Source organism: Mustelus asterias, chromosome 15 (assembly GCF_964213995.1).
Source record: "Mustelus asterias chromosome 15, sMusAst1.hap1.1, whole genome shotgun sequence".
Taxonomy (NCBI): Eukaryota; Metazoa; Chordata; class Chondrichthyes; order Carcharhiniformes; family Triakidae; genus Mustelus; species Mustelus asterias.
The window spans coordinates 74,315,995-74,330,644 of record NC_135815.1 but is presented as its reverse complement, the minus strand read 5'-3'; the positions used below and the strand labels follow the sequence as shown (position 1 = coordinate 74,330,644).

The window sequence follows — 14,650 nt, the reverse complement described above, 5'->3', positions numbered from 1 at the left end:
TTGAAGTTCAAAATGCTTTTTAAACTGATCAAACCACCCTGTATTGGCTGAGAATCCTCTGGGAGGCAAGAACACAAAATCATGGTGCACTGGATTAGCCATCATTGACATTGAGAGCTTTCTGTGAAAGGATGTGCAAAGCCTGCAAGTTGGCTAAAACTGTGAGAAAGTTAGATGTGTTGTTGATTGGAGAGGCAGTGAAGTTGACCCAGCACGTGGAAAACTGTAGCACTAAATAGAAAGTGGACATCATGAAAGAGTGGGAAATACCACATTGAGTTTGTCCGCCATTCGGAAACATAAGGCAAACATCTTGGAAGAGTTCAACAAACAAGCATTCTCTCCAACAAAGAAAAGGGTGAGAATGGTTGCCTATCCCGATGTTGATGAAGCTCTGCTAAGGTGGCCGAAGGTGGCCTGGACAGAGAACGTTCCTATCTCTACTCCAATCCTGCAGGAAAGGGAAGCTGCTCTGGTAAAGAAGCTGGGCCATATGGAGTTCAACTGCAGCGACAGATGACTGGACCAATTTAAGACAAGCATGGAATCGTCTGCTGCACAGTAAATGGTGAGATTGTGGTAGTTTCAGCATCAATAACAGATAATTGGCTCCAAACGGTCCTTCCCACATCTTGAAACAATGAGCACCATGAGACATTTTCAACAGGGGTGAAACCAGACACGTTTACCTGACTGCTTTTTAATGCTTAACGGTGAAATATGTAATGGAAAGCAAAGCAAGGAACATGTCACTGCTATGGTCTGCGCCAACCTGAAGGGCACCAAAAAGGTGTCATATCTTGTGATAGGAAAGTCCAAGAAGCTACGTTGCTTTGCGAGTGTCAAGACAATACCCACCAGTAAGAGGCCAACAAAACCGCCTAGGTGACCTCCAGCATTTTTATGGTGCAGATCAGGAAAGTGGACAAAACGTATCAGTGAAAGAAAAGGAAAATTATCATCATTACAGACAACTGCCCTGCACACTCCAGGTTATGCACAACACAGTGCAAAGCACCAAGTCTTTCTCTGGCAACTCTTGTGCGAGGCAAGACATTACTGCCTTGCTCTTGAGACAGAACATAAATGGTTTGTCAGAACTCCAGCGTCACAAAATGTTATGTGTTCAGATGTAACAACATGACTATCTATCAAACAGAAATCAGCCTCTTCCCTTTTTCTACTGAGGGTTAGGGGTATTTTTTCACACTAGGCTATTTGATGTTTAGAACCACTTTAGTGTTATTTTAATTTCAAATTAAAATTGATTTCACTCAAAGTCCATTCTCGGGATGTTATTTTTATGTCTTTTCACCACCAGCCACTGCAGGAGGGTTGTTTTTGGTGATGTTCCGGTGACATTGCTTCCCCTCCCTGACACAACAGCTGAGGACAGTGTGGGGAGCGAGGGGGAGCGAGGGGGAGAGGCATAGGGCAGGCCAGCCCCTAGCATATGGCTCTGGTCAATAGCACGTTCCAGATAGAAGTCCAAGGCTAAAGTGCCCACTGTCAGGGACAGGAGCCTGTCTGGATCCGGTGAGTGGAGCCTTTCTAAATGCACACTCCTGCACACATCCCTCTACCCCACAGAATCCTTCATACAGATTTCTCAGGGGTCATGCACCTTCAGTTCTCATGAGACCTCTTTTTTCACCTCATTTGGATGGATGTTGTTTGAAAGGTAGCACTTCCAATATTGCAACATTCTTGAATTCTTCAATGAAGTTTCAGTTTAGATCATGTGCTAAAGACCTGGAATGACTGCAAGATTCAGGCTCATATGTAATCCTTTTCTGTCAGGGCTACCCCTTTTCCTTTGCCATTTTGTCTGTCTTTCCAAAATATTGTGTACCCAATCTTCATCACCTTTTAACCACATCTCAGTAAGCTACTAATTCATCTATCTTATCAAATGTTTTGTGCACTCAGAGCATCTTTCATTTCATTTTTTTAAACTTCTATTCCCTGCAATGACTTCACTCGCTGATGTCCCTTCCTGTCCTACTCTGCTTGTCTTTACCCTCTATACTGTTCTGACGTCTCAACCTTTCTCTTTGAATTTCTAAATCTCCCTTCACGCAAGCCCTCCCCCTCCTCTCGTTATCTTAAAGTTTTGTTCACAGGCCTAGTTATATGATTGGCAATGACACTGGTCCCAGCCCAGTTCAGATGGAATACACCCCAACGTAATAGCTCAGTTTTCCCTGAGCACTGATGACAGTGCCCCATGAATCAAAACCCCTTCTTTCCACACCACTCTTTGAGTCACGTATTTAATTCTCTGAAAATGAAATGATTAAAGATGAAATCATATCACATAATCATAATGAAAATTATGCTGCTCTATGTGAAATTGTATTCAAAGTACAGAAGGGTTTTTTATCATGAGCCACTTTCTACCTCAAATTCTAATTATCGCGGAGACCAGAATACCGATATTTAGTGCAGAGAGCACTCAGTAAGACTAACGCATGTTCAAATGCAGACAACTATTATTGAGCTAACTTTATTTACACCTCCCCAACAGAGAGGAAAGTGAAAAACATTTAAAAAAACAGCTTTTTACCTACTGCCTCCATCTGTGCATAAGGCACTGGCCTAGCCTTGCAAAATGTGGGCTGTATATTGTTCTTTATCTTCACTTCGGCCTGTGATGCCTAATTTTGTCATTTGGTCATCTATGCTCAAAGACCAATTCATGTTCTCTTCGCATTTCAAAGAACAAATAACAAAGAACAATACAGCACAGGAACAGGCCCTTCGGCTCTCCAAGCCCGTGCCGCTCCCTGGTCCAAACTAGACCATTCTTTTGTATCCCTCCATTCCCACTCCGTTCATATGGCTATCTAGACAAGTCTTAAACGTTCCCAGTGTGTCCGCCTCCACCACCTTGCCTGGCAGCGCATTCCAGGCCCCCACCACCCTGTGTGTAAAATATGTCCTTCTGATATGTGTTAAACCTCCCCCCCTTCACCTTGAACCTATGACCCCTTGTGAACGTCACCACCGACCTGGGGAAAAGCTTCCCACCGTTCACCCTATCTATGCCTTTCATAATTTTATACACCTCTATTAAGTCTCCCCTCATCCTCCGTCTTTCCAGGGAGAACAACCCCAGTTTACCCAATCTCTCCTCATAACTAAGCCCCTCCATACCAGGCAACATCCTGGTAAACCTCCTCTGTACTCTCTCCAAAGCCTCCACGTCTTTCTGGTAGTGTGGCGACCAGAACTGGATGCAGTATTCCAAATGCGGCCGAACCAACGTTCTATACATCTGCAACATCAGACCCCAACTTTTATACTCTATGCCCCATCCTATAAAGGCAAGCATGCCATATGCCTTCTTCACCACCTTCTCCACCTGTGACGTCACCTTCAAGGATCTGTGGACTTGCACACCCAGGTCCCTCTGCGTATCTACACCCTTTATGGTTCTGCCATTTATCGTATAGCTCCTCCCTACATTATTTCTACCAAAATGCATCACTTCGCATTTATCAGGATTGAACTCCATCTGCCATTTCTTTGCCCAAATTTCCAGCCTATCTATATCCTTCTGTAGCCTCTGACAATGCTCCTCACTATCTGCAAGTCCTGCCAATTTTGTGTCGTCCGCAAACTTACTGATCACCCCAGTTACACCTTCTTCCAGATCGTTTATATAAATCACAAACAGCAGAGGTCCCAATACAGAGCCCTGCGGAACACCACTAGTCACATGCCTCCAGCCGGAAAAAGACCCCTCCACTACCACCCTCTGTCTTCTGTGACCAAGCCAATTCTCCACCCATCTAGCCACCTCCCCCTTTATCCCATGAGATCCAACCTTTTCACCAGCCTACCATGAGGGACTTTGTCAAACGCTTTACTAAAGTCCATATAGATGACATCCACGGCCCTTCCCTCGTCAACCATTCTGGTCACTTCTTCAAAAAACTCCACCGGGTTAGTGAGGCATGACCTCCCTCTCACAAAACCATGCTGACTATCGTTAATGAGTTTATTCCTTTCTAAATGCGCATACATCCTATCTCTAAGAATCTTCTCCAACAACTTCCCCACCACGGACGTCAAGCTCACCGGCCTATAATTACCCGGGTTATCCTTCCTACCCTTCTTAAATAACGGGACCACATTAGCTATCCTCCAATCCCCTGGGACCTCACCTGTGTCCAGTGACGAGACAAAGATTTGCGTCAGAGGCCCAGTGATTTCATCTCTCATCTCCCTGAGCAGCCTTGGATAGATTCCATCAGGCCCTGGGGATTTGTCAGTCTTTATATTCTCTAACAAACCTAACACTTCCTCCCTTGTAATGGAGATTTTCTCCAACAGTTCAACACTCCCTCCGAGACACTCCCAGTCAACACATCCCTCTCCTTTGTGAATAACGATGCAAAGTATTCATTTAGGATCTCCCCTACTTCTTTGGGCTCCAAGCATAATTCCCCACTTTTGTCCCTGAGAGGTCCGATTTTTTCCCTGACAACCCTTTTGTTCCTAACGTATGAATAAAATGCCTTGGGATTCTCCTTAATCTTGTCTGCCAAGGACATTTCGTGACCCCTTTTTGCCCTTCTAATTCCCCGTTTGAGTTCTTTCCTACTTTCTTTGTATTCCTCCAGAGCTCCCTCCGTTTTTAGCTGCCTGGATCTAACATACGCCTCTCTTTTCTTTTTGACCAGTCCCTCAATTTCCCTGGTTATCCACGGTTCTCGAATCCTACCCTTCCTATCCTTCTTTTTTACAGGCACATGCCTGTCCTGTAGCCCTAACAACTGTTCTTAAAAGACTCCCACATGCCAGATGTGGATTTACCCTCAAACAGCCTCTCCCAATCAAGAGCTGCCAATTTCTGCCTAATCCCACTAAAGTTAGCCTTCCCCCAATCCAACACCTTACCCTTGGGACACCACTCATCCTTTTCCATCGCTATCCTAAAGCTAACAGAATTGTGGTCACTATTTGCCACATGTTCCCCTACCGAAACTTTGAAGACCTGACCGGGCTCATTCCCCAGTACTAGGTCCAGTATAGCCCCCTCTCCAGTTGGGCTATCTACATATTGTTCCAAGGAACCCTCCTGTACGCATTTTACAAATTCCTCCCCATTCAGAGTCCCAGCTCTCAGCGATTTCCAGTCTACACCAGGGAAATTGAAGTCTCCCACTACAACAACCCTATTTTTCCTGCACCTATCCAGTATCTCCTGACATATCCGTTCTTCCACTTCCCTTGGGCTGTTGGGGGGCCTGTAGTATACCCCCAACATAGTGACTGCGCCCTTCCTGTTTCTAAGCTCCACCCAGACTGACTCGTTACACGACCCCTCTGAATTGTCCTCCTTCTGCACCGCTGTAATATGCTCTCCAACTAATACTGCTACTCCCCCACCTCTTTTGGCCCCTCCTCTGTCTCGCCTAAAACACTTGTACCCTGGAATATTCAGCTGCCAGTCCTGTCCCTCTTTCAACCAAGTCTCTGTCACCGCAACCACATCCAAATTCCTCGTGAGCATTAAATCATAGAAATCATAGAAACCCTACAGTGCAGAAGGAGGCCATTCGGCCCATCGAGTCTGCACCGACCACAATCCCACCCAGGCCCTACCCCCACATATTTACCTGCTAATCCCTCTAACCTATGCATCCCAGGACTCTAAGGGGCAATTTTTAACCTGGCCAATCAACCTAACCCGCACATCTTTGGACTGTGGGAGGAAACCGGAGCACCCGGAGGAAACCCACGCAGACACGAGGAGAATGTGCAAACTCCACACAGACAGTGACCCGAACCGGGAATCGAACCCGGGACCCTGGAGCTGTGAAGCAGCAGTGCTAACCACTGTGCTACCGTGCCGCCCTAAGTTCGTCTGTCTTAAGGCCCTAAGTTCGTCTGTCTTAAGGCCCTAAGTTCATCTGTCTTACCCACTACGCTCCTTGCATTGAAGTATAAGCACTCCAGACCTCCAGGCCCAGTGAGGTCATCCTCCCCCAGAGTGCTCTTCTTCTTTGCCAGCCTTGTCCCAGCCCCAAGCTCTTCCCCAGCCTCTACACTTGTAGACATAATATTTTGATCCCCACCCCCCTGCCATATTAGTTTAAACCCCCTCCGAACTGCACTAGCAAAACTCCAAGCCAGGATATTCGTGCCCTTCCAACTTAGTTGTGTCCCGTCCTTCTTGTACAGGTGCCATCCTCTCCTGAAAACTTCCCATTGATCTTGGAAAATGAAGCCCTCCCTCCTGGACCAGTCCTTTAGCCAAGCATTCAATTGTACTAACTCCCTATTCTTAGCCTCACTGGCACGAGGCATTGGGAGCAGCCCAGAGATGACCACCCTGGAGGCCCTACTTTTTAGTCTATTTCCCAACTCCTTGTCAGGCGTATACTTACTGATCACTATTAGAAATAACTCGGCCCAGTTAAACGTATCTTATTAAGCCAATTCTTTCCCTTCAGGGAAACTTTATCCTTTCTTTTTACTACCAATGGCAAGTAATCAGATGTATCATCATGTTCCAGCCTAACTTCCACCTAACACTGAAATACTATTATTGGAATAACTGATCAGTTTCACGCCAGTTTTGTGTAAGAGATTGTGATTTACGAATTTTGTGGAGTTTGCTTTTGAGATAACAAACACTGCTGCAGCACTATCAGTGATGAAAGTAAATTGTATATCTCCAACTTTCATTTCTACTGAGTGCTGGAATCTCATCTTCAGCCCTGTTACTCTGATCTCACATGTGCTGTTTTTTCTTGTTCCCAGACTGAGTATAACTTTTGATCTTCCTGCTCAACTTCTATTCTCACATCTATCATATGCGCATTTGAGGACTGCCAGACTGCAGAAATAGCTTTAGATCTACCACAACCTCAACCTGGTGCATGGCTGTGACCTGGTGCATTACCATCACCTGTGGAATATTACTGTTTCCTCCTGCGTCCTGTGTCTGGACTTTCCCACAGGCATAACACTTTGACAGGGAATGAGGACAATTGAAAGATTGAGTAGCATTTAAATTTCTGACTCTCAGACTGGTGCAAATTTGGCTGCAGTGGCCTGGGATTCACTGAAATCTGGTAGTCCTGCCTTGCCAGCTCAGGAAAAGAACTCCCTTGCAATTTGCAACTATCTCTTTCAGCCATTTCCATGGCTGTGGCTTCATCGCAATCCCCCTACTATGTCCACCTCTGTTAAAAAGCTTGATTTAGATTGTATTGTTCTTTCGGACTCCTACACAACTGTCTCAATTTCTAGTTTTGCACCATACCTAGAGTGCTGATAGAGTTTCCGTCATTTGAGAATGTAATCTGCAAATGTCTCACTTGGCAACTGCTTCCTTTCATGGAACATAACTCAGTGCAACTTCATTCATAGCCATGCTGTAATATGAGTCTATAAATTCATTAATTTCAATGTATTCCATAGAGGGAGATCTCATGGGCAACACAGGTTTGATACTACCTCAAAAGCATCTGGCCCTGTCATGGTGAAGGAAGCATTTATTTTATCCTCATCTCCTATTTTATTCACTTTCATTCAAATGTGTGACCTTTGTTCATAATTACACCAGCCCTCTTTGGAACTCCTTCATTGTGCCCATGTATGTCTTCAGTGCTATGTTTTTCAATTACATACTGTGCTGACTCACTGTGTACTTGAACATGATGTGCACAAGGAACAATCTTTCAAATTGCTCAAAGTTCTTAAAACTAGCTCTGGAGTTCCAAAAATGTGTCACAATATTCCTCAGTGCTTAAAAGAAAATTCCACCCATTCTCATCACCATCTTTCTGTGGTGTATTGCCCTGAGTAAGTCTAACCTGTTCAAATATAGGCTACCATTATTGAACTAACTTTACTTACACCTTCCCAACAGATAATCCAGCAGAGGGGGCAATATAATAAAATGCCCAGATCTTGTAATATACTACAGGCAACAAGAACCTGTGCTGATGCACCGGTCACTGGAGCAGGAAGGGGAGAAATGGATGCCAGTGGAGAGAAAAAAGGGAAACTCAATGGAAATGATAAAGGGGCAACAAATACCACCAAAGAGGAATAGGTGGCTTAGAATCATAGAATCATACAATCTACAGTGCAGAAGGAGGCCATTTGGCTCATCGAGTCTGCACTGACAACAATCCCAGCCAGGTCCTATCTTCATGCAATGCAAGAGGAGAAAAGTAGGAAAATAAGAAAGAGGCAGGCAGGAAGGTGGTGGTGAGCCTCCTTCTTGAACTGTTGCAAGCCATGTGCTGTAATTATGCACCCACATTGCTGTTAGGAAGGGAGAGCCAGGATTTTGATCCAGCAACCGTGAAGGAATGGTAGATGGTTTGGTCAGGATGGCTTGTGGCTTTGAGGGGAACTTGTGGGTAGTGGTGTTCTCATACATTGGCTGCTCTTGTTCTTCTAGGTGGTAGAGGTCTCAAGTTTGGAAGATGCTGTCAAAGGAACCTTGGTGACTTGCTGCAGTGAATCATGTATATGGTACACATTGCTGCCACTGTGTATTGGTGGTGGAGGGAACGAATGTTTGAGATGGTGGTGGATGGGGTGCTTGATCAAGTGGCCTGCCTTGTCCTGTTACTTTCTTGAGTGTTGTGGAGCTGAACTCATCCAAGTATGTACAGAGTATTCCCTCACACTCCTAACTTATGTCTTGGAGAAAGTGGGCAGTTTTTGGGGAGTCAGGAGGTGAGTTGCTCTCTGCAGTATTTCCAGTCTCTGACCTGCTCTTGTAGCCATTATATTTATATGCCTAATCCAGTTCAGTTTCTGGTTAATGATAACTGTCAGGCTGTTAATGTGAGGGAGTCAGTGGTGATAATGCCATTGAATGTCAAGGGAGAATGGTTTCTTTCCCTCTTATTGGAGATGGTCATTGCCTGGCACTTGTGGGCATGAATGTTACTTGCCCCTTATTAGTTGAAGCCTGAACTTTGTCCAGGTCTTTCTTCAGATGGACACTAACTGCTTCAGTGCAGTATTTAAGAAATCATGAATACTACCGAACACTGTGCACTGAATCAGACTTGTAGGTGATGGAGATGCTATGGAGTCACTTTCTAAAAAAACACTACTATATGCTAATATGACTAGTCCAGTTCACTTCAGTTCCCAGGATGTTGATGGTGAGGCCTCAGCAATGGTAATGCCATAGAAGAAGATAATTAGGTTCACTCTTTTTTTGGAGGTTGTCATTGCTTGGCACTTACATGGCAAAATTTTATCAACCCAAGCCTGGAAGTTGTTCTGGTCTTCCTGTACATAGACAGGAAATGTTTCATTATCTGAGTAATTATCAGTGAACAGCCTCACTTCTGACCTTATGATGGAGAGAAGGTCATTGACGAAACAACTGAAAGTGGGCTTTGGTCCTGAGGAACGCATAATACTTATTCAGTTAGATTATCTGAAACGCCTAATATTTGAAAGTAAAGGATATTAGGTATTGCAGACATAGAAGTAATTCAGAGACAAATAAAAATAAAATAATCTTTTGTAAAAAAAAATCACAGCCTCAGTTGAATGTGCAAGGGTTAGAAATAATTAGATTGTACTTAGAAAGATAAAGTAAATAATTAGATTGCATTCAATAACACTTTCAGTAAAGTCCAGAATTATAAATCATCATGCAACACTAACTGGGTATGGTTAACAGATTGAAAAGAGCACGATCTCCTTTCTTTCTTACTCTTAATATTAACCAGCTGACGTGACAAAACAAAAATTTTGCTTGTCAATCTTATTTTCCTTTGCACTGTTTTACAGCTGGCTGCCCAGATTCACTGATTAAGGAAGTGCATCACTTCAGAATTCTTGGGAGCGACCAAGTGAGTACATTGCTTGTAGGTAGTTCTCACCTGTCACAAATGAGAACTTCTAATTAGGCAGTTTCTGATATGTCTCCAGGGAACTGGACTTTTCTTTATGAACCCTGGTGACCTAAAATCGAAAAAACATGCAGGATTTTTGAGGAAAAAGCTCTGTTCCTTCCATCAACCATGACAAGTTACTAATTGGGACATCTGCTATCTACCAATATTTTTCAGCTGGATAATTCTGCACCAAACACTCCTTGCTAGCTGCAGATGGGTCCCACAAATAGTTGAAACCAGTCTTGCCACAGATGAGAATCTGAAGATGAATAATTGGACATGGGGTTTCAGTTTTAACTGATTAATCTCTAAACCATCTTAATTTAACACGGCAGTGACAAATATTGAGTGGGCTCTAAATCAAAATGGAAGTACCTGTCATTCAGGACTGAAGACGAATGGAAAGATTGTATTCCCTGGTGCATTGTCATCTAATCCCTGGGCAGTTTGTAACTATTGTGGCTGATATCTTTACTCAAATGTAGCCAAAGAGGTTAATGTGATTTGAGTTAGTTTAATAGTGACCATTATATTTGGTCACCTGTCCTTATGTGGCTGGGTGTGAAATTTAGTCTGATCATGTTCTTGTGAAGCACTCTGAGACATATTATAACATTAACGCCCTATATAAATGCACATTGTTAATTTTATGCACGATTTGTGCACGGCCATGATTATCATATCAATACTGAAAGGGTGTGGGTATAGGTTCATGTCACATGGCCATTTGGGAGGTTCATGCATTACATGCTGCCTTTGTAAATATCTAAATTTATTCATGCCCTCCAGTCAACCAAAATAAAAATATCCAAATAGATAATTCAACCGGTTATATAATTTAAACTGTAGCTTTGTTGTGAATACTGAGTTCATGGTCCATGTGTTTTAAAATATACCTTTTAGTTTTAGATTTTTAGTTTTAGACATTTAAGAATTTAAATTTAACTGCAGAAAATGGAATAAATGTAATTAAAGCAATCTTAGAATCTGTTACCTTTAAAAGTTATGGGTCGTAAGGGGAAATGTAAGATCATAAAATAGCAGGTGGGTTTACTTAGCTGGGGAACTGAAAACGTGGGGGGTGATTCTCCCATCTCGCTGTGCTGCTTTTGTAGCACAATGTGATGAGAGACTCGAATGGAGGCCATTTCGCAGGCTTCCAATTGGACGCCAAGGCCTCTGGCGCTGTCAGCTGGCGTGGAGCTAAATAAATTATGCTAATACGCATCTCCATCTCTTTTAAATGTAATTAGCGGACACAGTACTGCTCACTAGCCTCTCCCCACCCCCTCCCCGCCAAGAGTATGTCACTCCAGCTGGGTTTAGTATAGCTCCCCACATGCGGGGAGCTGGCGGCCGATTCCACTGGAGTGAAGGGGGGGCAATCGAGGCCCTCCAGAGGGTCAGGCAATTGAGGCCCCTCCAGGGGGCACATTGGCACTGCCCACCAGGCATTGGGCAGTGCCAAGTGGGTGGGGCCTAATGGGGTGGGACCAAATGGGGCAGGGTCTCTGGGGACCATTGGTGCAGATGGGAGAGCCCGTTGCCAGTCTGCTTGAGTAACAGAGGAAGGAAGGCCAGTGATCAGGGCTGGCCATTGGGGTCGTGGGGTGGGGGGCTGCAGGAGGGGAATTGGGACTGCGGAGGGGAGCTGGTCAGGGCTGCCGGTGAGGGGGTGGTGGGAGGGGTGGGAATCAAGAGATCAGAGCTGTGGGGGGGGACATCGAGGCACACTGGGGGCGGTCGTGGCTGGCCTGGGCATGTTCAGGGGGCCAGCAATTGGGCCGAAGCGGGGGATTGCATGGTAGGTGATACGGGAGTCATGGGGTTGGCCAGCGATCAAGGTGGCCAACAATCGAGCTGGTCAGCAATCAGGAGGCCGGCGGACAGAGGACACTGTGCATGTGCCGATCTTGGCGCTGACAGATCGGCGCATGCACTGTGGCCTGCTCAGCGCTATGCTGTCGGCTGCTCCAGTGGGAATAGATCCCGCTCCCAGCTGTTTGGACTGATTAACGCTAGTGCACTCGGCAGTGCAGAGAGTGTAGGAGATTCATTTTGAAACTCTCACTGAAAAAAACAACGTGATTTACTCCAGTTCTTATGCAAATTCGACACTTAGAATTTTTTTGGGAGAATCGCCCCCGCAATGTCTTTTAAAAAATTATTTCATGGAATGTGGGCACAGCATTTGTTGTCCATCTGTAATTGCCTTGCCTTTGAACTGAGTGGCTTGCTAGGTCATTTCATGGGGCCATTAGGAGTCCACATTGCTGTTAGTCTGGAGTGACACGTAGGCCAGACCAGATTAGGATGGCAGATTTCCTTTCCTAAAGAGCATTAGTAAACAAAATGGGCAGGATGTTATGCCCTCACTCGACCTGAGACCACAAAATCCCACCCAAGGTCAACAGACCTTCCCATTGTCCACCCCTCACCCACTCCGATTCCCGTGGCAGGCAGAGCAGTAGAATTCCGATGGATGTGTTTTTTTAACAGTAACGTATGATAATTTCAGAATTATCAGAGTTATCCAGATTTATTAATTGAATTCAAATGCTACCATCTACCATGGTGGGAATGGGATTTGAACCCATGTTATCAGAGCATTAGCCTGGGTCTCTGGATTATTAGTCCAGTGACATTACCACAATGCCAACATCTCTGCCCACACAGACTGCAAAGAACTGCAGTCCTGAGATATGTTTTTGATTTGGGAGTTAGAGCTAAATTACTTTCAAAAAGTAAATTGTCAGTAAGGGACAATTAACTCAAAGGTTGGTTTGCCGTCAGCCCAGAACGGGTTACATTGTCATGGAGATGGCTGGGTGGAACTTAGGAAGACTCTCCAGTTTCAATTGATCAGGATGTTTTCAATGAGAGGTTTTTAGTTGCAGTTTGGACCTCTTGTTTTTTGCAGCTCACTGAGAGAAGACAGGCAAAGTAAATGACGGTCAGTTAGACCTGTGCCAGAAACAGTAAAAGATTGACTGTGTGGAATATGTGTGAGGCTTAATCTTACTTTAAAATTTCTGTGAAACATTAGTTGGAAGATTACCAACTTTGAAGCTATTAGGAGAATCTACAGTGAGTGTCACAGTGTCTTCTGTAAAAAAGAAATCAGAAGAGTAACTTGGAATATTGGAAAAGTAACAAGAACAAGAGAGGGTAAATTAAAGTTTTACCTCTAAGAATAGCTGGAACTGAGGAGAATTCTCCAGGGGACTGTGACATACTTGTGGGTGGTCACAACAATAATAAATAACTTTTAAGATTGATGTGTCTTCTTAGCGAATTCTTGGGGGAAGTCGGAAGTAAACCTGATTTCTTAATATATATAGTTCTAAAACATATTGTTAAATTTATAGTACTTATTTTGTTTAAGTCTTTTATCTCTAATAAAGTTTGTTTTCTTTTTTAAAAAGTGAAATCTTGTGGCACAGATCTATTGGTTAAAATTAGATATTCAGATTTCTTTTTAATGTTAACTGTCCCTAATCAGATTGGACCAAAATCATTGACTCACATTGTGCTACATGTTATTTACAGCACAGGGATTGACCATTCAGCCCAACAGGTCCATGCAGTTGTTTATGGTCCATACAAGCATCATCCTAATCTTATTCATCCAACCTTAAAGGATCTTTCGATTTCTTTCTCCTTCATTTACTTATCTAGCTTTCCCTAAATGCATCAGTGCTCTTTACTTCAACTACTCCTTGTGGAAGCAAGTTCCACCCTCTAACCACTCTTTTGGATGATGAAGGATTATGTACAATCATGAGAAGTGAAACTTTTCCCGCTGCATCATCATGATATGACGATTGTGAGCCATTGAGAGCAAGCGAGCTGCCATCATCCAGACAGGAGTCAGACATTCACAGAAGCTCTGTGAGGATCTATGCACTGTACCATCGTCATCGTCAAATTGGCCGATAGACATTTATTTTAATGCAAGCAGTCTTATGGGTAAGGCAGATCAACTGAAGGCATTGATTAACACATGGGCATGTGATATTATTGTTATCACAGAGACATAGTTGGGGGGGCTGGCAGGACTGACAGTTTAATATTCTGGATTATATTATCTTCAGGCGAGATAAGGAGGGTGTAAAAGAGAAGGTAGTGTTGCATTATTGACCAAGGAGTTAATTCCTGCAGTGAGGATGGATGATATCTTAGCAGGCTCCTCAATTGAGGCCAAATGGGTGGAACTGAAAAGCAACACTTTGCTTAGGCCCCCAAACAGTCAGGGAGAGATGGAAAAGCAGATTATGTAGACAAATCTCAGAGAAATGTAAAAATAATAAAAATAATGATTCTCTGATTCTAATAATATAGGGGATTTCAACTTCCCAATAATGAATGGTATAGTCAAAATGTGAAAGCCTTAAGCGGGGGCAGAATTCTCAAGGCGCATCCAGGAAAACTTTTTGAGCCAGCCAATAGAAAGTCCTACTACAGAGCGGGCAGAACTTGACCTAATTTTCGGGAATTAAGCTGGGCAGGTGGTAGAAGTGTCTATGGGGGAGCATTTCGGTGATAGTGACCATTATTCGGTAAGATTTAAGATACTTATGGAGAAGGACAAAGATGGACAATTGGAGGAAGGCTGATTTTGATAGGATAACACAAAAGTGGACTGGGAACAGATACGTGTAGGAAAATCCACATCAGAACAATGGGAGTCATTCAAAAAGGAAATAGAGACTAAGATGGCCAACATATTCCCCTAAAGGGACCAAGTCCAATGAATG

The 14,650-nt window shown here is 43.9% G+C and overlaps 1 protein-coding gene across 3 annotated transcripts in view; it reads left to right on the top strand.

Annotated features, from left to right (window-relative positions):
- The window catches only part of prkn (parkin RBR E3 ubiquitin protein ligase), a 1,119,547-nt gene that overhangs the window by 896,250 nt on the left and 208,647 nt on the right, over positions 1-14,650 (top strand). For all 3 annotated transcript variants that reach the window (XM_078230130.1, XM_078230129.1, XM_078230132.1), the window contains exon 8: positions 9,787-9,848. In XM_078230130.1, the coding sequence (XP_078086256.1) occupies positions 9,787-9,848 (62 nt within the window). The remainder of the gene's footprint in view (positions 1-9,786; positions 9,849-14,650) is intronic.